General features: G+C 44.4%; 1 protein-coding gene across 6 annotated transcripts in view; it reads left to right on the top strand.

Annotated features, from left to right (window-relative positions):
* PPP3CC (protein phosphatase 3 catalytic subunit gamma) overlaps positions 1-23,279 on the top strand; it is a 69,360-nt gene that overhangs the window by 8,488 nt on the left and 37,593 nt on the right. For all 6 annotated transcript variants that reach the window (XM_064731014.1, XM_064731016.1, XM_064731018.1 and 3 more), the window contains exons 2-3: positions 17,976-18,173; positions 20,425-20,549. In XM_064731014.1, coding sequence (XP_064587084.1) covers positions 17,976-18,173; positions 20,425-20,549 — 323 coding nt within the window. The remainder of the gene's footprint in view (positions 1-17,975; positions 18,174-20,424; positions 20,550-23,279) is intronic.

Genomic DNA, 23,279 nt, shown 5'->3' on the forward strand with positions numbered 1-23,279 from the left:
AACACAGCCTTGGGCTCAAAACACCATTGGGCATCAGTGATAAAGCATCTTGGGAACCTGATAGTTTGGGGGGGTTTCCAGAAAAAAAAAAAAAACCCAAAAGTCATCCAAGTAATTCCAATATTCTTATTATTGTTATGTATAAACAGGAAAGATCATTATCCCTAAATGGGATGTGCTGGGGAAAGGGGCTGGTTTGGGGCTGATTTTGTGGCATTTCATCCCAAAAATTAATCCAAAGGTGAATATTTGGGGATGACACAAACTGTGTCAGAGCTGCTTCATTCTGGGCTCAGACTTTCAGATGTCTGCATGCTGGGATCCAGGGATGCTCTGCTTGCTAATAAACATCCTAATGAACGTTCTAATTACCAAAAATGCTGGTGGCAAACGCCAAACACAGCCTTGGGCTCAAAACACCATTGGGCATCAGTGATAAAGCATCTTGGGAACCTGATATTTTGGGGGGGTTTCCAGAAAAAAACCCAAAACTCATCCAAGTAATTCCAATATTCTTATTATTGTTATGTATAAACAGGAAAGATGCTGCATTATCCCTAAATGGGATGTGCTGGGGAAAGGGGCTGGTTTGGGGCTGATTTTGTGGCATTTCATCCCAAAAATTAACCCAGAGGTGAATATTTGGGGATGACACAAACTGTGTCAGAGCTGCTTCATTCTGGGCTCAGACTTTCAGATGTCTGCATGCTGGGATCCAGGGATGCTCTGCTTGCTAATAAACATCCTAATGAACGCTCTAATTACCAAAAATGCCCAAACACAGCCTTGGGCTCAAAACACCATTGGGGATCAGTGATAAAGCATCTTGGGAACCTGATATTTTGGGGGGGGTTTCCAGAAAAAAAAAACAAACCAAAACTTATCCAAGTAATTCCAATATTCTTATTATTGTTATGTATAAACAGGAAAGAGGCTGTATTATCCCTAAATGGGATGTGCTGGGGAAAGGGGCTGGTTTGGGGCTGATTTTGTGGCATTTCATCCCAAAATTAACCCAGAGATGAATATTTGGGGATGGCACAAACTGTGTCAGAGCTGCTTCATTTGGGGCTCCAACCTCCAGATGTCTGCGTGCTGGGATCCAGGGATGCTCTGCTTGCTAATAAACATCCTAATGAACGTTCTAATTACCAAAAATGCTGGTGGCAAACCCCAAACACAGCCTTGGGCTCAAAACACCATTGGGGATCAGTGATAAAGCATCAGGGCACGGGGATTGGGATTTTTCCCTTCCCTCTGGTGGGTGTGCAGTGGGGAAGGGAAAATAGACACGATGGTCTGTGTGTGGCACTTGGACAAGGTTTGGATGGGATATTGGGAAGGAATTCCCTGGAAGTGCCCCTGGAAGTGCCCAAGACCTTCTTCTATTTTGCCTTCCCCCTGCCCACGCTCCTGAGGCTGCTGCCCATCCAGTGCCCACCCAAAGTTGTTCCAAGCTGGCCTTGGGCACTTCCATCCCAACCAGGAATCCCTTCCCAATATCCCATCTAAACCTTGCCCTCTTTCATCTTGTGATTGATGGATCCACATCCTACAAAATCCACATTATTCCAGTTGTTCCTGCCATGGCAGGGGTGGCACTGGATGGGCAGCAGCCTCAGCTGGGTGTGCAGGGCAGTGGGGAATACAGAACAGACACAATGGTCTGTGTCTAGCAATTCGAGATGAAGGAGGACAAGGTTTGGATGGGATATTGGGAAGGAATTCCCTGGAAGTGCCCAAGGCCTTCTTCTATTTTGCCTTCCCCACTGCCCATCCAGTGCCACCCCTGCCATGGCAGGAACAACTGGAATAATGTGGATTTTGTAGGATGTGGATCCATCAATCCCAAGAGGAAAGAGGGCAAGGTTTATATGGGATATTGGGAAGGAATTCCCAGAGAAGCTGTGGCTGCCCCTGGAAGTGCCCAAGTCCTTCTTCTATTTTGCCTTCCCCACTGCCCATCCAGTGCCACCCCTGCCATGGCAGGAACAACTTCTACCATCCAAACTTCTTCCAACCTGGACTTGGGCACTTCCAGGGGCAGCCACAGCTTCTCTGGGAATCCATTCCCAATATCCCATCCAAACCTTGCCCTCCTTCATCTCCAAGTGCTAGACACAGACCAGCGTGTCTGTTCTGCATTCCCCACTGCCCATCCAGTGCCACCCCTGCCATGGCAGGAACAGCTGGAATAATGTGGATTTTGTAGGATGTGGATCCATCAATCACAAGATGAAAGAGGGCAAGGTTTAGATGGGATATTGGGAAGGGATTCCTGGTTGGGATGGAAGTGCCCAAGGCCAGCTTGGAACAACTCTGGATGGGCACTGGATGGGCAGCAGCCTCAGGAGCGTGGGCATTGGGGAAGGCAGAACAGACATGATGGTCTGTGTGTGGCACTTGGAGATGAAGGAGGACAAGGTTTGGATGGCATATTGGGAATGGATTCCCAGAGAAGCTGTGGCTGCCCCTGGAAGTGCCCAAGACCAGGTTGGAACAGGTTTGGATGGTTAAAGTTGTTCCTGCCATGGCAGGGGTGGCACTGGATGGGCAGCAGCCTCAGGAGCGTGGGCAGTGGGGAAGGCAAAACAGAAGCTGGCCTTGGGCACTTCCAGGGGCACTTCCAGGGAATTCCTTCCCAATATCCCATCCAAACCTTGCCCTCTTTCCTCTTGGATTGATGGATCCACATCCTACAAAATCCACATTATTCCAGTTGTTCTTGCCATGGCAGGGGTGGCACTGGATGGGCAGTGGGGAAGGCAGAACAGACACAATGGTCTGTGTCTGTCAATTGGAGATGAGGGAGGGCAAGGTTTGGATGGGATACTGGGAAGGAATTCCCTGGAAGTGCCCAAGGCCAGCTTCTATTTTGCCTTCCCCACTGCCCACGCTCCTGAGGCTGCTGCCCATCCAGTGGCACCCCTGCCATGGCAGGAACAACTGGAATAATGTGGATTTTGTAGGATGTGGATCCATCAATCCCAAGAGGAAAGAGGGCAAGGTTTGGATGGGATATTGGGAAGGGATTCCTGGCTGGGATGGAAGTGCCCAAGGCCAGCTTGGAACAACTTTGGATGGGCACTGGATGGGCAGCAGCCTCAGGAGCGTGGGCAGAGGGGAAGGCAAAATAGAAGCTGGTCTTGGGCACTTCCAGGGGCACTTCCAGGGAATCCCTTCCCAATATCCCATCTAAACCTTGTCCTCTTTCCTCTTGGGATTGATGGATCCACATCCTACAAAATCCACATTATTCCAGTTGTTCCTGCCATGGCAGGGGTGGCACTGGATGGGCAGTGGGGAATGCAGAACAGACACGATGGTCTGTGTCTGCCACTTGGAGATGAGGGAGGGCAAGGTTTGGATGGGATATTGGGAATGGATTCCCAGAGAAGCTGTGGCTGCCCCTGGAAGTGCCCAAGACCAGGTTGGAACAGGTTTGGATGGTAAAAGTTGTTCCTGCCATGGCAGGGGTGGCACTGGATGGGCAGTGGGGAAGGCAAAACAGACACGCTGGTCTTTGTCTGCCACTTGGAGATGAAGGAGGACAAGGTTTGGATGGGATATTGGGAAGGAATTCCCTGGAAGTGCCCCTGGAAGTGCCCAAGGTCTTCTTCTATTTTGCCTTCCCCCCTGCCCACGCTCCTGAGGCTGCTGCCCATCCAGTGCCCATCCAAAGTTGTTCCAAGCTGGCCTTGGGCACTTCCATCCCAGCCAGGAATCCCTTCCCAATATCCCGTCTAAACCTTGCCCTCCTTCATCTTGGGATTGATGGATCCACATCCTACAAAATCCACATTATTCCAGTTGTTCCTGTCATGGCAGGGGTGGCACTGGATGGGCAGTGGGGAATGCAGAACAGACACAATGGTCTGTGTCTAGCAATTCGAGATGAGGGAGGGCAAGGTTTGGATGGGATATTGGGAAGGAATTCCCAGAGAAGTGCCCCTGGAAGTGCCCAAGACCTTCTTCTATTTTGCCTTCCCCACTGCCCATCCAGTGCCACCCCTGCCATGGCAGGAACAACTGGAATAATGTGGATTTTGTAGGATGTGGATCCATCAATCCCAAGAGGAAAGAGGGCAAGGTTTGGATGGGATATTGGGAATGGATTCCCAGAGAAGCTGTGGCTGCCCCTGGAAGTGCCCAAGGCCAGGTTGGAACAGGTTTGGATGGTAAAAGTTGTTCCTGCCATGGCAGGGGTGGCACTGGATGGGCAGCAGCCTCAGCTGGGTGTGCAGGTTGTGCCCCTCAGGATTCCCCTGTTTAATTTTATTTTCCTGCCTATCAACCCTGCAAAAGTTAATCCCATTTACCCTGCTCCAGGCCATGAAGGGCCTTGTGGCAATAAATGAGCCCAGATTAATTAGATCCCGTGCCAAAAGTGTATTTTTCTATTTCATGGAAGGTGTCAGAGTGGCGAGAGCAGTGGCTCAGGGCTGCTCTGGCTGCACAGAGCAGGGAAGGCTGTTCCTTAGGAAGTAGGGCAGGGTGCTGGCTTAAAATAGCTCTGAGCACTGGGCTGTGCTGAAGGAGCTATTTAGGTAAATCCTGGGGTCTCAGTGGGGGCAGAGCTGCCTGCTAATCTAAAGATACTCCTTGGGGATCTATATTTGGCTGGGATCCTGCCCAGCTTGGCCGCTTTGCCAGGTATTCCCTGCCCGTGTGCAGGGCTGGGGATGGCTCAGATCCTGATGGAATGTGACATCAATAAAGGGCAGGAATGAGGGAAGGGGCAGAGTGATCCCATAATGCAGGGTTTGGCTCTCAGGGGTTCCCAGGGGCTCCTGGAGGTCAGGATTGCCCTGCCCAGGGTCAGGTGTGGAATCCTGGAATGGTTTGGGTTGGAAAAGGATTTTAAAGCTCATCTCATTGCACCTTGCACTATCCCACATTGCTGTAATCCCCATCCAGCCTGGCCTTGGAGACTTTCAGGAATCTGAAAATATCCTGGGAAACCCCTCAGGATGCATGGGGCAGAGTGAGGTGAAGGATGGAGAGTGGGTGCTCTAAAGAAAAGGAAATCTCAGTGCAGATTTTAAGGATTTTCCTGGCTGCAGGAGGAATTTTTGGGCTGTCCAGGAATTTTCCAGCCTCTGAAGCAAAGCCTCGCTGCTGCCTGGTGGGAGCACCAGCTGAGTGCTGATTTTCTGGGACCAGGTGATCCTTAATGTCCAAATGATCCTTAATGATCCTTCCAACCCAAATCTTTTTGGGATTCTGGGATTTCAGATCCCATTCTCAGATCCCACTGCCCCAGTTTCCATTGAGGATCACTGGGATCTCCTCTGGTTGGGATCCTGAGGAGCTCAAGGGGTTTTTTTTCTCCAAAATTCACCAATTTTCCACCTGGAGGTTCCTTTTGGCATGATGAGCCAAAAGAATAAGGGTTTTCAAATAAGAGTTTAATTTCTCCAAGGAGAATTTCCCAGGATGAATTTCCCAAGTGGTTCAGGGTGAATTTCAGGAGAACACGAGGAAGTGCTGTCAACCCAGATTGCTGCAGAAAATATTCCCTTTTATCAGCTGCTGAGCATAGCAAAACGTGGTAAAATGGCTTCTCAACCAGAATATTATCCCAAAGGTGATGTCCTGGAAAAATCCCACGAGGTTTTCCTGGAGGAAGAGGGAACAGGGCACTGGAATTGCTGATTCAGCAGGAGCTGGAGGCTCCTCTCATCCTGCCCATCCCTGCCATGTGCAGCTCTGGGAATCTGCTCTGGGACTGATTGATCCCAATTTTTGGGGCCTGTTCTGTCCAACCAGGAAGATTTGGATTCTTTGCAGCTCCCATTGGACCATCAGCACCTTGGTTATAGATATTCCCAAAGCTGGGAGTAAACACCTCACAAGGAATATTTTATCCAGAGCAGTTGAATCCAATGAGGATCCAACTGAGAGTGAGAGTTTGAGGCCTGAGATGGGAAAAGGGAAGGGAAGGGAAGGGAAGGGAAGGGAAGGGAAGGGAAGGGAAGGGAAGGGAAGGGAAGGGAAGGGAAGGGAAGGGAAGGGAAGGGAAGGGAAGGGAGAAGAAGGAAGGGAAGGGAGGGAGAGGGGAGGGAAGGGAAGGGAGAAGGAGAGGAGAAGGGAAGGGAAGGAGGAGAAGGAAAAGAGAAGAGAAGGAGAGAGGAAGGGAAGGAAGGGAAAAGGAAGAGAAGGAAGAGAAGAAGAGAAGAGAAGAGAGGAAGGAGAAGAGAAGAGAGAAGAGAAGAGAAGAGAAGAGAAGAGAAGAGAAGAGAAGAGAAGAGAAGAGAAGAGAAGAGAAGAGAAGAGAAGAGAAGAAGAAGAGGGAAGAGAAAGAGAAGAGAAGAGAAGAGAAAGGGAAGAGAAGAGAAGAGAGGGGAAGAGAAAGAGGAGAAAGGGAAAGGAAAGGAAAGGAAAGGAGAAGGGAAAGGAAAAAGGAAGGAGAAGGAAAGGAGAGGAAGAGAAAGGAAAAGGAAAGGAAAGGAAAGGAAAGGAAAGGAAAGGAAAGGAAAGGAAAGGAAAGGAAAGGAAAGGAAAGGAAAGGAAAGGAAAGGAAAGGAAAGGAAGAAGGAAAGGAAAGGAAAGAAGGGAAGGAGAAGGGAGAAGAGAAGAGAAAGAAGAAGAGAGGGAAGGAGAGAAAGAGGGAGAGGGAGGAGAGAAGAGAAGAGAAAGAGAAGGGAGAGGGAGAAGGGAAGGGAAAGGAAAGGAAGGGAAGGGAAAAGGGAAGGGAGAAGGGAGGGGAAGAGAAGAGAGAAGAGAAACCAAGGCCCAGCTTGTGTCCAAATTCATCATTTTGTGCTCCCATTTCCCGTTTCTCCATGCCGTGAGCACTTTTGGCTGCTCCAGCAGGAATTTTCCTGAGGGTTGCTCTGTGCAGGATTCCCTGGTGGATCAGCCTGTTCCCTGGAGCACAGATCTTGGAAGGACACAGAGTTGTGTTTGCTTGGACAGGTTTGAAATGGGCTCCAGAAGCGCTTGGGAGCCGTGGCAGGGTCGGGTTCACATTCCCGGGATTTGCCTTTCCCAGCAGGCCCCGCTGGGCCTCCATGGATGAGCTGTGAGTGGCCAGGCTGAACCTTGGCAGGCAGGTGCTGAATTTCCTGCTGCCCTCCAGGAATCCCTCCCTGCTCCTTGGGGAGATCGCTTTTTTTTTAAAGTAGCTGCAGCTGTTTGCTCTGAACTTCCTCCATTTCCTCCTCCTTTTCCTGTCCTCCTCCTGTTTTTTCTTCCTCCTCCTCCTTCTCCTTTTTTCCTCCTCCTGTTTTTTCTTTTCTTTTTTTTTCCTCCCTTCTTTTCTCCTTTTCTCCCTCCTTTTTCCCTCCTTTTCTCCTCCTTTTTTTCCTCCTTTTTTTCTCCTCCTTTTCTTTTCCTCCTCCTTCTTTTCTCCTCCTTTCCTTTTCCTCCTTTTTCCTCCCCTCCTTTTTCCTCCTCCTTTTTCCCTTCCTTTTATCTCCTTAATTTTTTCTCCTCCTTTTTTTCCTCCTCCTTTTTTCCCTTTTCCTTCTCCTTTTCCTTTCTCCTCCTTTTTTCTCTCTTTTTCCTCCTCCTTTTTCCTCCTCCTTTTCCTCCTCCTTTTTTTCCTCCTTTTCCTTTCCTCCTTTTCCTTTTCTTCCTCCTTTCTTTTCCCCTTCCATTTTTCTCCTTATGTTTTCCTCTTCCTTTTTCCTCCTCCTTTTCCTTTTCCCTCCTCTCTTTTTCCCCCTCCTTTTTTTCCTCCTCCTTTTCCTTTCCTCCTCCTCCTTTTCCCCTCCTCTTTTTCCTCCTCCTTTTTTCCCCTTCTTTTTTCTTCCTCTTTATTCCTCCTTAATTTTTTCCTCCTCCTTTTCCTTTCCTCCACCTTTTTCCCCCTCCCCTGTTTTTTTCACTTCCTCCTTTTTCCTCCTCCTTTTCTCCCTCCCTTTCTTTTCCTCCACCTCCTTTCCTCCTCCTTCTCCTTTTTTCCTCCTCCTTAATTTTTCCTCCCTAATTTTTTTCCTCCTCCTTTTTTCTTCCTTCTTTCCTCCTCCTTTTTCCCCCTCCTTTTTTCCCCTCCCTCCTTTTTCCTCCTCCTCCTTTTCCTTTTCCTCCTTTTTTCTCTTTTCTCCTCCTTTTTTCCCCTCCTCTCTTTTTTCCTCCTCCTTTTTTCCTCCTCCTTTTTCCTTTTCCTCTCCTTTTCTCCTCCTTTTTTTCCTCCTCCTTTCTTTTCCCTCCTTTTTCCTCCTTTTTCCTTCCTCCTCCTTTTCTCCTTTTTTTCCCCTCCTTTTTCCTCTCTTTTCCTCCTCCTCCTCCTTTTCCTCTCCTTTTTCCTCCCTGCTTTTTTCCCTTTCCTCTCTTTTTCCCTTCCTTTCCTTTTCCTTTTCTCCTCCTTTTTTTCCTTTTCTTTTTCCCTCCTACTTTTTCCCCTCCCTTTCCTCCTCCTTTTTTCCTCCTCCCTTTCTTTTCCTCCTCCTTTTCCTTTCCTCCTTTCTCCTCCTCCTTTTCCTTTCTTCCTCCTTTTCCTTTTCCCCTTCCATTTTTCCTCCTTAATGTTTTCCTCTTCCTTTTTCCTCCTCCTTTTTTCCTCCTCCTTTTTCCTCCTCCTTTTTTCCCCCTCCTTTTTCCTCCTCCTTTTCCTTTTCTCCTCCTTTTTTCCTCTTCCTTTTCCCTCCTCCTTTTTCCCCCTCTCCTTTTTTCTCCTCCTTTTTTCCCCCTCCTTTTCCTCGTCCCTTTTTCCTCCTCCTCCTCCTTTTTTTCTCCTCCTCCTTTTTTCTCCTCTTCCTTTTTCCCTCCTCCTCTTTTCCCCTCCCTCCTTTTTTTCTCCTCCTTTTTCCCTCCTCCTTTTTTCCTCCTCCTTTTCCTTTCCTCCTCCTTTTTTCCTCTTTCATGTTTTCCTCCTCCTTTTTTCCTCCTCTTCCTCCTTTTCCTCCTCCTGCTTTTTTCCTTTTTTCCTCCTCCTTTTTCCCCTCAATCTTTGCAGTGACTCCCTGCAATCCCACCAATGAGAGGCAGCCACTGCCTTTGTTGAGTGATGATTTTCTGGGCATACATTGATTTTTAACCTCTGGGAAGTTTGTAGAGCTGCAGGCTCTCCAAGAGAGAGTTTTTCCAGGCTGGAATTGCAGAGTTTTGGGCTCTGCACTCGGTGATGTCCCTGCTCTGGACTCATTGGCTCAATGACAATCCCAGGAAAATCCGCATCAGGAGCCAAATCTGAGCTGGGAACTTGCAAGCAAATGTGGATTTTATCACCTGAGGGTGCCCACTGAGAGTATTTTGAGGTCTCTGATCCTTGGGGAGCTTTGGCAGGAGCAGGAACCAAACCAACACCGTGGATGCAGCTCTGGGTTCAGCTTCATTGAGGACTTTTATTGGGATATTTCTACATGCCAGGAGGGTTTGGGAGCTTAAATCACCTCTGCTTTAATGAAACCCTCCTGGGTTTCATCCTGCCTGGAGCAGAGTTCCAGCTCCACCTGCTGGGACCAGCCCTGGCAAAACCTCAGCCCTGAGCTCTGCTGGGGAATCCTCCTCAGCAAAGGCCTTGCTTGCTCCTGGCCTCGTTTGCTGGCCAAATTCCCAGCAAAACCAGGATAATCACTGCTATCCCAAAGATTTCAGGGAGCTGTGAGGTTCCAGAGGCTGGTGAGGCACTGGGATGGATTTCCCAGCAAATCTCTGCCTGCATCCCTGGAAATGGCCAAGTCCAGCTTGGAGTAAGCTGACCTAGACTGTGGAATCCTCCTCAGCAAAGGCCTTGCTTGCTCCTGGCCTCACTCTTTACTGGCCAAATTCCCAGCAAAACCAGGATAATCACTGCTATCCCAAAGATTTCAGGGAGCTGTGAGGTTTCAGAGGCTGGTGAGGCACTGGGATGATTTTCCTCTGCCTGTCCCATCCCTGGAAATGGCCAAGTCCAGCTTGGAGCAACCTGACCTGGCCTGGGGAATCCTCCTCAGCAAAGGCACCTTGCTTGCTCCTGGCCTCACTGTTGGCCAAATTCCCTGCAAAACCAGGATAATCACTGCTATCCCAAAGATTTCCTGGAGCTGTGAGGTTCCAGAGGCTGGTGAGGCTCTGGGATGATTTTCCTCTGCCTGCATCCCTGGAAATGGCCAAGTCCACCTTGGAGCAACCTGACCTAGTGGAAGCTGTGCTGAAATGAGATTACCTTGAATGTCCCTTGTCCGGTTTTCGGCTGTTTGGAGGGCCTGGAAAGGCCCGGGGTGGCCTTGGGGCAGCCGCGTTTCAAAGGACGAGAAGAGGCTTCAGTTCTTTTCTCGGTCTTGGTGTTTATTAATTGTTTATCTAAAAGATTTTCTCTGGCCCGACAGAGCTCTGCTCAGCAGCCAGCCATGAGCACACTCTCCTATCTTTATACCCAAAGTTACGTGTACAATATTTATCATTTTTCCCCAATACCTTTATTCTTATTACCCGTGCACTTTTAGTAATGACCAATCCCAAAGTGCCACCATCACCACAGAAGATGGAGGAGAAGAAGAAGAAGAAGAAGGACAGGACACGCCCCAATTCCTCCATCTTACTTCTCTAAACCCCCCTGTACAGAAATCCTAAACCCTGTGTTTCACTCTCTAATTAACCAATCCCTTCACCATTCACCCCGGTGAAACCCTCCTGTCCTCATACAGGTGTCGTCTCCTGTGTAGGATCAAAGTCCAGCCCCAGACACTTCTGGAACATTCCAGGACTCCCGAGCCCCCCAAGGGTGCTCTCGGTGGCCCGGCATCTCAGGACTGAGCTGCTGAGATCCCACAGTCTCGGTGTTTATTAATTGTTTATCTAAAAGATTTTCTCTCAGCCCGACAGAGCTCTGCTCAGCAGCCAGCCATGAGCACACTCATAGGGCGGTCACCTATCTTTATACCCATACGTAAAATATTTATCATTTTTCCCCAATACCTTTCACCCTTATTGCCCGTGCACTTTTAGTAAGACCAATCCCAAAGTGCCACCATCACCACAGAAGATGGAGGAGAAAGAAGAAGAAGAGAAGGACAGGACACGCCCCAATTCCTCCATCTTACTTCTCTTACAGAAATCCTAAACCCTGTGTTTCACTCTCTAATTAACCAATCCCTTCACCATTCACCCGGTGAAACCCTCCTTCCTCTACAGGTGTCGTCTCCTGTGTAGGATCAAAGTGCAGCCACCAGACACTTCTGGAACATTCCAGGACTCCCGAGCCCCCCAAGGGTGCTCTGGGTGACACCTCAGTGCTGAGGTGCTGAGATCCCACAGCCTCCATCCCTGGAAATGGCCAAATCCACCTTGGAGCAACCTGACCTAGTGGAAGTTGTGCTGAAACGAGATTATCTTGAATCCCTTCCCACCCAAATGTGGAATTCTGGATATTCCATTCTGGAATTCTGGGATATTTCCTTGCTTGGCCTGAGGTCTGGGTGGGTTTGGAGCCTTTTGCCAGCGCAGGTTTCTGTGGGAGCCCAGGGCTGGGCTGTGGTTGTGTTTTGTGTTTTCATTTCCATCCCCAAAACTCTCACCTGATTTTTTTTTAACTTTAAATGCACTTGGGGTCTGCTCAAATTTTGGGGTGTTTCTGCTCAAAGCTGCAGATTTGCTGCTCCATCCCAGCTCCGTCCCCTTCAAAGAAAATCCTTCATCCATCTCCTGCCATTCCGGGATTTTCAGGGTTTTTGTGAGGGGATAATTCTGTGCTACAAAAGGAATCTGTGGCTGCAGGTGAGGATCAGAGCTCTGCAAACCTGGAGGACAATGCTGAAAACTGGGACGTTATAAAATGGAATTTATTTCTCTTTATTTCTGGATATTCCATCCCCCAGAGCAAAAATAGAAAGGTTGGAACATGCAAAAAATTTGGGGGAAAACAGATGGAAATGGCAATAATAGTAATAGTAATAGTAATAATAATAATAATAATAATAATAATAATAATAATAATAATAATAATAATAATATAATTAATTAATTATTATTATATATTATTTCCTTTCTGAAATCTGAGTTCTTCCAGAGCAAAAATAAAAGTTGGAACATGCAATAATTTGGGAAATTATGATGGAAATGCAATTATATTAATAATATAATAATTAATTAATAATTAATTTATTATTATTATTATTATTTCCTCTTCTGAAATCTGGAGGTTCCTTCCCCGGAGCAAAAATAGAAAGGTTGAAACAATGCAAAATGTGGGGGAAAACAGATGGAAATGGCAATATTATTATGATAATAATAATAATAATAATAATAACAACAATAACAACAATAATAAATAATAAATAATATTACTATTAATAATACTTACTATATAATGCTAAATTATTATAATAATATATTACTATTATTATTATTATTATTATTATTATTATTATTATTATTGTTATTGTTATTATTATTATTATTATTATTATTATTATTATTATTATTATTTCCTCTTCGGAAATCTGGAGGTTCCTTCCCCAGAGCAAAAATAGAAGGATTGAAAAATTCAGAAATTTTGGGGAAAACAGATGGAAATGGCAATAATAATAATAATAATAATAATAATAATGATGATGATGATGATAATAATAATAATAATAATAATAATAATAATAATAATAAATAATATTACTATTACTATTAATAATACTTACTATATAATGCTAAATTGCTATAATAATATATTACTATTATTATTACTATTATTATTATTATTATTATTATTATTATTATTATTATTATTATTATTATTATTATTATTATTATTATTATTTCCTCTTCGGAAATCTGGAGGTTCCTTCCCCAGAGCAAAATAGAAGGATTGAAAAATTCAGAAATTTTGGGGAAAACAGATGGAAATGGCAATAAGAATAATATAATAATAACATTATTATTATCATTATTAGCATTATTATTGCCTGAGCCTCCACTCATTGCTCTGAGCTGGGAATTCCTCACAAAATTTGGAATTTATGGCTTTTCCTCCAAGGGTTTGTTCCTTATTAATAACTCTAAAAGCTGAAAATCCACCTTTTTCCCATTAAAAAAATGCAATTTTTTGTGCTGGATTTCTCCACATTATTCCCTGTGACTCATTTTGAATAGATGAATGTAGGTTAGGTGTGAATGGGAATAAAATCTGGGATAAAAATAACATTTTAGGTAGGAAATTGGGAAAATAAAACCTCACCCTGCAGTGCCCAGTTCTGGAAATTCTCCAGAAATTCTGGAAATTCTCATTTTTACAGGGATTTGGGTGGATTTTATTGGAATATTTCTACATTTGCCACCCCATTCAACCTCCTCAATGTCCAAATCCTCAGTTTTGCCCCAAAAATTTGCTTTTTTTGCTCTCCAAATCTGCTCTGTGCTGAGGAACAAGCAGGGAAGGGGCTTTGTTGGGATTCTCTATTCCCAGAGAGGGAATCCTCTCTCTGGTTGGTTTTATAGATTTATTTATTTGTTTTATTTAGGGAATTTTGAGCCCTTTTGGGGTTATTTTTGGGGTTATTTTGGGGATCCTTTTTCCAGTTGGTTTTTGTGAATTTTGCATATTTTGGGGGGATTTTTGGGGGGATTTTGGGGCTCCCATTTCCAGTTTGTTTATGTGAATTTTGCCCCATTTTGGGGGGATTTAGGGGATTCTTTTTCCAGTTTGATTTTGTGAATTTTGCCCCATTTTGGGGGATTGAGGGGATCCCTTTTCCAGTTTGATTTAGTGAATTTTGCACATTTTGGGGTTATTTTGGGGGGATTTTGGGGATCCCTTTTCCAGTTTGTTTTTGTGAATTTTGCCCCTTTTTGGGTTATTTTTGGGGGGATTTTGGGGATCCCTTTTCCAATTTGATTTTATGAATTTTGCCCCCTTTTTGGGTTATTGGGATTTTAGGGATCTTTTCCAGTTTGTTTTAGGGGATTTTGCCCTTTTGGGTATTTTTGGGGTATTTTGGGGATCCCTTTTCCAATTTTTTGTTTTTGTGAATTTTTACCTTTTTGGGTTATTTTGGGCTGATTTTGGGGATCCCTTTCCAGTTTGTTTTAGTGAGTTTTGCCCCTTTTTGGGGTTATTTTGGGGGGATTGAGGGGATTCTTTTTCCAGTTTGATTTTGTGAATTTTGCCCATTTTGGGGGGATTTTGGGGATCCCTTTTCCAATTTGTTTTAGTGAATTTTGCCCCCTTTTGGGGTTATTTTGGGGTTATTTTGGGGATCCCTTTTCCAGTTTGTTTTTGTGAATTTTGCACATTTTGGGCTGATTTTGGGGATCCCTTTTCCAATTTGATTTTGTGAATTTTGCACCTTTTGGGGTTATTTTGGGGGGATTTTGGGGATCCCTTTTCCAGTTTGTTTTAGTGAATTTTGCCCCTTTTTGGGTTATTTTGGGGGGATTTTGGGGCTCCCTTTTCCCTGCAGTCTTTGCCCAGCCCTGCCCATCCAGGCCCGGAGCTGCTGCTCCTTTTTCAGTCATGAATCCGCCTGGGGCAGCCCAGGGACTCTGGGATTTATAAACAACACAAAATAAACAATCATTTGTGGCTCACTCCTCTCTATGTGGGCACGGGGCAGCCCTGGTAAAGCTGAATTTTAGTGTATTTTAAGGACTGAGATAAGGAGGAATGGGATTTTATTTTTTTTCCTGTGGGATTTTTATCTGGCACTGAGGGGATGAGTGCTGCTGGTGGTGGAAAAGCAGCTTTTTCCCAAATTCTCCCATATTTAACTATCTATGTCCTCTCACACTGTTGCAAATACCCTCTTGCTCATGAAATAAATAAAATCCAAATTCTCCCATATTTAACTATTTATGTCCTGTCACAGTGTTGCAAATACCCTGTTGCTCATGAAATAAATAAAATCCAAATTCTCCCAAATTCTCCCATATTTAACTATTTATGTCCTCTCACAGTGTTGCAAATACCCTCTTGCTCATGAAATAAATAAAATCTAAATTTTCCCAAATTCTCCCATATTTAACTATTTATGTCCTGTCAAAGTGTTGCAAATACCCTGTTGCTCATGAAATAAATAAAATCCAAATTCTCCCAAATTTAACTATTTATGTCCTCTCACAGTGTTGCAAATACCCTCTTGCTCATGAAATAAATAAAATCCAAATTCTCCCAAATTCTCCCATATTTAACTATTTATGTCCTCTCACACTGTTGCTCATAAAAGAAATAAAATCCATGTAAATTTAGCAGGAAATGGAATCTTGCCAAAGAAATCCCTTTGATTTCCCTTTTCATTTCCTTTTGGTTTTCCCTTGAGCACAGCTGAGCTTTTCATCCATTTCTCACCTCCAACTTCTCTTGCTTTTGTGTCCTTTGGTGTGGAGGGGCCTCAGCAATGTCCTGGTGGTGGAGCAGGAATTCTCTTTTCTGGTGAAACAGGAATTGTGTTTTTTGGTGAAACAGGAATTCTCTTTTCTGGTGGAGCAGGAATTCTATTTTCTGGTGAAGCAGGAATTGTATTTTCCTGTTAAAGCAGGAATTCTCTTTTCTGGTGAAACAGGAATTCTCTTTTCTGGTGAAACAGGAATTGCATTTTCCTGTTAAAGCAGGAATTCTCTTTTCTGGTGGAGCAGGAATTGCATTTTCCTGTTGAAACAGGAATTCTCTTTTCCTGTTAAAGCAGGAATTCTCTTTTCTTGCACAGGTAGAGGAGGGGTAAATCTGGATAAACCATTTGGGAAAAATACAAAACAAAACTATTAGAAATTATTACAAAGTAGAAAAACGCACTACAATGTTGGGGTGCTGGGAATGGCCTGAGCTCACTCTGCAGAGCCCATCCTGGGTGACAAACCAATAAATGAATTTAAGGGATGGATACTGGAATGGACATTTAGGACAGTTTATGGGGTAATATTTGGGGAGTTGACCCTGGCTGATCACTCAATGTCCTGGACTGAAAATTCTCCATGGAGGGGATGGGATGTGAGTGACAGAGCCAGGGGGGGGATTTGGGGATATTTCAGTAATGGAGAGGGATTGCACAGGTAGAGAGAGGGGGTAAATCTGGGACAGAAAACCAAAACTATTACAAAGTATTATGAAATATAAAAACACAGCAACAATGGGGTGCTGGGCAGGGTCTCAGCTCGCCCTGCAGAGCCCATCCTGGGGTGACAAACCAATAAATGAATTTAAGGGATGGATTCTGGGGAATGGACATTTATGGAGAAACACTTGGGGGGTTGACCCCTGGCTGATCACTCATCATCCTGATCTCAGCAAAGGAGAGGGATTATTTGGGGAAAACAAGGCGATACAAAGACCAAACCATTATAAACCACAAAACCACAGTACAACAACAAACCTGTGGTGTCTGTGGGTTAAATTCCTTAAAAGAAGCAGCGCCTGTCACTCCCTCTCCACCAGAAGCTGACTCCTTGCCTTGTGCAGAGGGGGGCATATGTGGCTCGAAGTTTAGAGTCCGGCTCGCTGAGGGCGAAAGGCCGACGCCCCTCTGCAATTCCTGGCCAGCGCCCTTCAGCGTCTGAGGGCCTCAGGCTGTGCCTCACACCGCTGGTATTGGGGAGGAACGGAGCTGACCATTTCCCGGGGGTTAAATATTGGTTTATTGAAGGTGTTGCGGGATCCAAACGCGGGAAACCAACCGGGAAGAAGTTTTTCCAATAGGGGGTGAAACAGGATTATAAAGGAGGGGTGCAGAGGGGGGCATATGTGGCTCGAAGTTTAGAGTCCAGCTAGCTGAGGGCGAAAGGCCGACGCCCCTCTGCAATTCCTGGCCAGCGCCCTTCGGCGTCTGAGGGCCTCGGGCTGTGCCTCACACCGCTGGTATAGGGGAGGAACGGAGCTGACCATTTCCCGGGGGTTAAACATCGGTTTATTGAAGGTGTTGTGGGATCCAAACGCGGGGAAACCAACCGGGAAAAAGTTTTTCCATAGGGGGTAAAACAGGATTATAAAGGAGGGGGGTGGGTACAGGCGGAACCAATCGGGAAAGGTGAGGGGATGAACTTCACAGAACTGACACTCCATGGAGACCAATAATCAAAAGGTAAAGGAGGTGTCCTGGGACCCCAGCCAGCCACCATCTCCAGAGAGGAGAAGGTTCTCGAAACCTGGGAGGAGAAAGGGAGTGATTGACTGGGCCCAGGGAGGAAACAACTTTCACTTATAAGGGAAACCAGGGGAGGAGTGCTGTGGTGTGTTCTTAAGTTTGTTAGTTTGCTCCCCCATTTTCTGTATTAAATGGTTTCTTCCTTTCCCAGGACCCTGTCAGTTAGGTTACTATGGAAATGAAACTGCTCCTTCCCTGGTTTCTCTTATAAAGTGAAAGTTGTCTCCTCCTTGGGCTCAGTCAATCACCCCTTTTCTCCTCCCAGGTTTCGAGAATTTTCTTTTCTCTGGGAGTTATGGTTGGCTGTAGCCCCGGAGCCCCTCCTATGATTTATAACAGTTGGTTACTTTAGTATATCAGTTATGTTTCGTACCTCCAAATATGTATTTCTATTGGATAGCTGGGTTTCCCTGCCTTCTTGCCCCCTTTTCCCTTAAAACCCTTTCCCGCCCCCTGTTCAGGGCCATTTGCTGGGTGTTTCCCCTCCTTGTTGGTTCTTCTGGAGTTTACCCCCAGCAAGTGGTCGCCTCCTAATTCGTCTCTCACCGCGCTGCTCCGAGCTATCCCCCAGCTCAGCCCGAGGCCAAGACGCCGAGGGGGGCTGCCTTCAGACGTGCAGGGGCCCTGGCCTTCGCCCCTCACCAGATACCGGATCCCAGGGCCGTTCATGCCCCCGCACAGGTGTCCTGGGACCCCAGCCAGCCACCATCTCCAGAGAGGAGAAGGTTCTCGAAACCTGGGAGGAGAAAGGGAGTGATTGACTGGGCCCAGGGAGGAGACAACTTTCACTTATAAGGGAAACCAGGGCAGGAGCAATTACATATCGGCAACTATGAATAGCGGTTACCATAGCAACTTAGCTGGCGGGAAAAACTGGGGGGACGAAACCATTTTACACATAATAGGGGGGAACAATACATAAATTGGGGGAATAACACAAGAAACTTAACAACACACTCCAACAGCCTTGCCTTGCCTTTGCAGCCGTGCCGTTCCCTCCCACGCAGCGGCTCACGCTCAAGGAGGTGTTTGAGGATGGCAAACCCAGGCTCGACGTCCTCAAGAGCCACCTGGTGAAGGAGGGGAGGCTGGAGGAGGACGCGGCGCTGAAAATCATCAACGACGGCGCCGCCATCCTGAGGCACGAGAAAACCATGATCGAGGTGGAGGCTCCCATCACAGGTGTGAAAAGTGCAAATTACATGGCTCGACACAGATATTTACTGTTTGTATGTTATGTTGTGTGGTAACTTTTTAATAGGAGGGGAAATGTGGTTTTGTCGTTAAAATCGAACTTTTGTGGTTAAAACAGAAATTATTCTGGTTTTTTTGGGATGTTTTTTTAAGGGATGGATACTGGGGCATGGACATTTAGGACAGTGCATGGGGTAATATTTGGGGGGTTGACCCCTGGCTGATCACTCAATGTCCTGGACTGAAAATTCTCAATGGAGGGGATGTGAGTGAGTGACAGAGCCAGGGGGGATTTGGGGATATTTCAGCAAAGGAGAGGGATTGCACAGGTAGAGGGAGGGGACACAAAATGGGATAGAAAACCAAAACTATTACAAAGTATAAAAATACACCACAACACTGGGGTGCTGGGCAGGGTCTCAGCTCGCCCTGCAGAGCCCATCCTGGGGTGACAAACCAATAAATGAATTTAAGGGATGGATCCTGGGGAATGGACATTTATGGAGAAACACTTGGGGGGTTGATCCCTGGCTGTTCTGGATAGAGGGGATGGGATGTGAGTGAGTGACAGAGCCAGGGGGGGATTTGGGGATATTTCAGCAAAAGACGGATTGCAAAGGTAGAGGGAGGGGACACAAAATGGGATAGAAAACCAAAACTATTACAAAGTATTATAAAACATATATATATATATTTATTTATATAAAATATAAAACTGGGGTGCTGGGCAGGGTCTCAGCTCGCCCTGCAGAGCCCATCCTGGGGTGACAAACCAATAAATGAATTTAAGAGATGGATACTGGAATGGACATTTAGGACAGTTTATGGGGTAATATTTGGGGGGTTGACCCCTGGCTGATCACTCAATGTCCTGGACTGAAAGTTCTGGATGGAGGGGATGGGATGTGAGTGAGTGACAGAGCCAGGGGGGGATTTGGGGATATTTCAGCAATGGAGAGGGATTGCACAGGTAGAGGGAGGGGGTAAATCTGGGATAAACCATTTGGGAAAAATACAAAACAAAACTATTAGAAATTATTACAAAGTAGAAAAACACAGCAACACTGGGGAAATGTGGTTTTGTCGTTAAAATCGAACTTTTGTGGTTAAAACAGAAGCTATTCTGGTTTTTTTGGGATGTTTTTTTAAAGAGAGGAATGAGGTGCTCACACCAAGACAGCAGCCACAGGACACCTCAGTCTTTCAGAGAAAGAGAATTTATTGCTCCATTATCAGAATAAACAAACTTCTTCCCACCTTAAACTTCTTCCCACCTCACTCAGGTTAGGATTCAGAGGAAGAAGCTGACACTGCCCAGACAGAATCCTGTGTTTGAATGGAATTTATGCACCATGTATGAGGTGTCTGAATATGCAACAGGTTATTGCTTTTAAGGGTTAATCCTCTGTTAACGTGTCCTTTTTTTCAGGCTCATTTTGCCCAGAAAGAGGTACCCAGACTGTCTTTAACTCTTTGGTTTTATTGTCTCATGTTGTCCTAATCCAAATTGTCCCAATTTTTATTACTCTAATTATATTCCTATTTTTATAACCATTTTATTACTATTAAACTTTTAAAATTTTAAAAACAAGGGATTGGCGTTTTTCACATAGGAATGGGCTCTCTGTTGACAGAGTGACAGAACTATGTTTTGTCCTCTTAAAAAGGAAATAAACTTAGAATTTTCTCTCCTCAGTTAGGTGAAAAGACATCTCACAGGACCTGGGGGACTTCACCTCAAACTTAAGGTGGAAAAAGTTCCCCCAGAGCAATTTACTAGAAAAAGAAGAGAACAAAGAAATTAATCACTTTTGTCAGGTGTTTTACCAGGGGCAAGGACCTCAGTTTTTCTCTGTAAATACAGAGTTTTGTTATTTTGCCTTTTATTAAAACCTTTTTGTTTCCAACACTACCCCAGAATCCATCCTGCTGATTTTATACCTTCTGGATATAAAGCTACCTTGGATGTGAAATAAATCTTGAAGAGCTTATGAGACCTGGAGAGGAGCCCCATATTCCCCTAGAGCTCATCCCTCAATCCCTCAATAACACCCTGGACAACCCCAGCAGGTTTTTTTTGCCCTATTCCTTCCACCTGAAGGGTTTTTTTTAACTCTGCTGAGCTCTCACAAGAGAAAATTTTGCTGCTCCTTGCTGCTGCCGTGACCTTTGCTTTTTCTTAGCTGGTAATTCTTATATATAAATAAATCCCTCTTTTGTGCTGTTTTTGCTCCCCCAGTGTGTGGTGACATCCATGGGCAGTTCTTTGACCTGATGAAGCTCTTTGAGGTGGGAGGATCACCCAACAACACCCGCTACCTCTTCCTGGGGGACTACGTGGACAGAGGCTACTTCAGTATAGAGGTGACCACTGCGGGCGGCTGGGGCTGGAGGAACACAAAGGGGCGAATTTTGGTTAAAAACAGAGCTCAGGCTAAAACCAGCTCAAAATCAGCTCAAATTTGGCTCAGAATCAGTAAAGTGCAGCTCAGTAAAATGCAGTAAGAATGAGTTAAAACCAGTTGAAATTCAGTTCAGAATCACTAAAATGCAGCTCAGAATCACTAAAATGCAGCTCAGAATCAGTTCAAGTGCAGCTCAGTAAAATGCAGCTAAAATCAGTTAAAACCAGTTCAAATTCAGCTCAGAATCAGTAAAGTGCAGCTCAGAATCAGTAAAATGCAGCTCAGTAAAATGCAGTTAAAATCAGTTAAAACCAGTTCAGAATCAGTTAAAACCAGTTAAAACCTGTTCAAATGCAGCTCAGAATCAGTAAAATTCAGTTCAGAATCACTAAAATGCAGCTCAGTAAAATGCAGTTAAAATCAGCTAAAACCAGGTAAAGCCAGTTCAAATTCAGTTCAGAATCACTAAAATGCAGCTCAGAATCAGTAAAATGCAGCTCAGTCAAATGCAGCTAAAATCAGTTAAAACCAGCTCAAAATCAGTTCAAATGCAGCAAAAATACAGCTCAGAATCAGTAAAATTCAACTAAGAAGCAGTAAAATGCAGCTCAGTAAAATTCAGCTCAGAATCAGTTAAATGCAGCTCAGAATCAGTAAAATGCAGCTCAGTAAAATGCAGTAAAAATCAGTTCAAACCAGTTCAGAATCAGTTAAAACCAGTTGAAATTCAGTTCAGAATCAGTAAAATGCAGCTCAGTAAAATGCAGCTAAAATCAGCTAAAACCAGGTGAAACCAGTTCAAATTCAGCTCAGAATCAGTTCAAGTGCAGCTCAGAATCAGTAAAATGCAGCTCAGTAAAATGCAGCTAAAATCAGTTAAAACCAGCTCAAAATCAGCTCAAATTTGGCTCAGAATCACTAAAATGCAGCTCAGAATCAGTAAAATTCAACTAAGAATCAGTTCAAATGCAGCTCAGTAAAATTCAGCTCAGAATCAGTTAAATACAGCTCATAATCAGTTCAAATTCAGCTCAGAATCAGTAAAATGCAGCTCAGTAAAATGCAGTTAAAATCAGTTAAAACCAGGTAAAACCAGTTCAAATTCAGTTCAGAATCACTAAAATGCAGCTCAGAATCAGTTCAAGTGCAGCTCAGAATCAGTAAAATACTCCTCAGTCAAATGAAGCTAAAATCAGTTAAAACCAGCTCAAATGCAGCAAAAATACAGCTCAGAATCAGTAAAATTCAGCTAAGAAACAGTAAAATGCAGCTCAGTAAAAATTCAGTTCAGAATCAGTTAAATACAACTCATAATCAGTTAAATACAGCTCCAAATCAGTAAAATTCAATTCAGAATCAGTTCAAATGTAGCTCAATAAAATACAGCTCAGAATCAATTAAATACAGCTCAGAATCAGTAAAATTCAATTCAGAATCAGTTCAAATGCAGCACAATAAAATACAGCTCAGAATCAGTTAAATACAGCTCCAAATCAGTAAAATTCAGCTTAGAATCAATTAAATGCAGCTTGGAATCAGTTCAAATGTAGCTCAATAAAATACAGCTCAGAATCAATTAAATACAGCTCCAAATCACTAAAATACAGCTGCAAATCAGTAAAATTCAATTCAGAATAAGTTCAAATGTAGCTCAATAAAATGCAGCTCAGAATCAATTAAATACAGCTCCAAATCAGTAAAATTCAATTCAGAATAAGTTCAAATGTAGCTCAATAAAATACAGCTCAGAATCAGTTAAATACAGCTCACAATCAGTTAAATACAGCTCCAAATCAGTAAAATTCAATTCAGAATAAGTTCAAATGTAGCTCAATAAAATACAGCTCAGAATCAATTAAATACAACTCCAAATCAGTAAAATTCAGCTCCAAATGAGTAAAATTCAATTCAGAATAAGTTCAAATGTAGCTCAATAAAATACAGCTCAGAATCAATTAAATACAGCTCAGAACAGCTGCAAATGAGTAAAATTCAGCTCAGAATGAGTTCAAATGTAGCTCAATAAAATACAGCTCCAAATCAGTAAAATTCAATTCAGAATAAGTTCAAATGTAGCTCAATAAAATACAGCTCAGAATCAGTTAAATACAGCTCAGAATCAGTAAAATATGGCTCAAAATCAGTAAAATTCAGCTTAGAATCAATTAAATGCAGCTTGGAATCAGTTCAAATGTAGCTCAATAAAATGCAGCTCAGAATCAGTTAAATACAGCTCCAAATCAGTAAAATTCAGCCCAGAATGAGTTGAAATCCAGCTCAGGATCAGCCCAAACACCAACCCCAGATCTCTCATGCTGGATTTCCCTTGCAGTGAATTCTGCCTGGGGTGAGGGCAATGCTGATCATTCCCAGTGGGATTTTGGGCAGGGAATCTTTGTCCCCACCTTTGGATCCTCACCAGTGGCAGGGAAGTGGCAGTGAAGGGGTTAAAGCCTGACCTCTGCCTTCTGGGCTGGATTTAATGGCACTTGGGGACAGCAAGGGACATTTGATGGTGCTGCTGCAGATCCTGTGGGTTCTGGAGCTTGGGATTGAAGGAATTTGAGTTTGTAGCTCATGTTTGCTCTTAAATGTTTATTATTTTTTATCACTGATGTAGTCCTACAACTCTGAGTTTTGTAGCTTTTGATTAGGAAGGCACAAAATGGCTAACTCTTCTTTTAAGGCT

This window comes from Zonotrichia leucophrys, chromosome 22, assembly GCF_028769735.1.
Source record: "Zonotrichia leucophrys gambelii isolate GWCS_2022_RI chromosome 22, RI_Zleu_2.0, whole genome shotgun sequence".
Classification (NCBI taxonomy): domain Eukaryota; kingdom Metazoa; phylum Chordata; class Aves; order Passeriformes; family Passerellidae; genus Zonotrichia; species Zonotrichia leucophrys.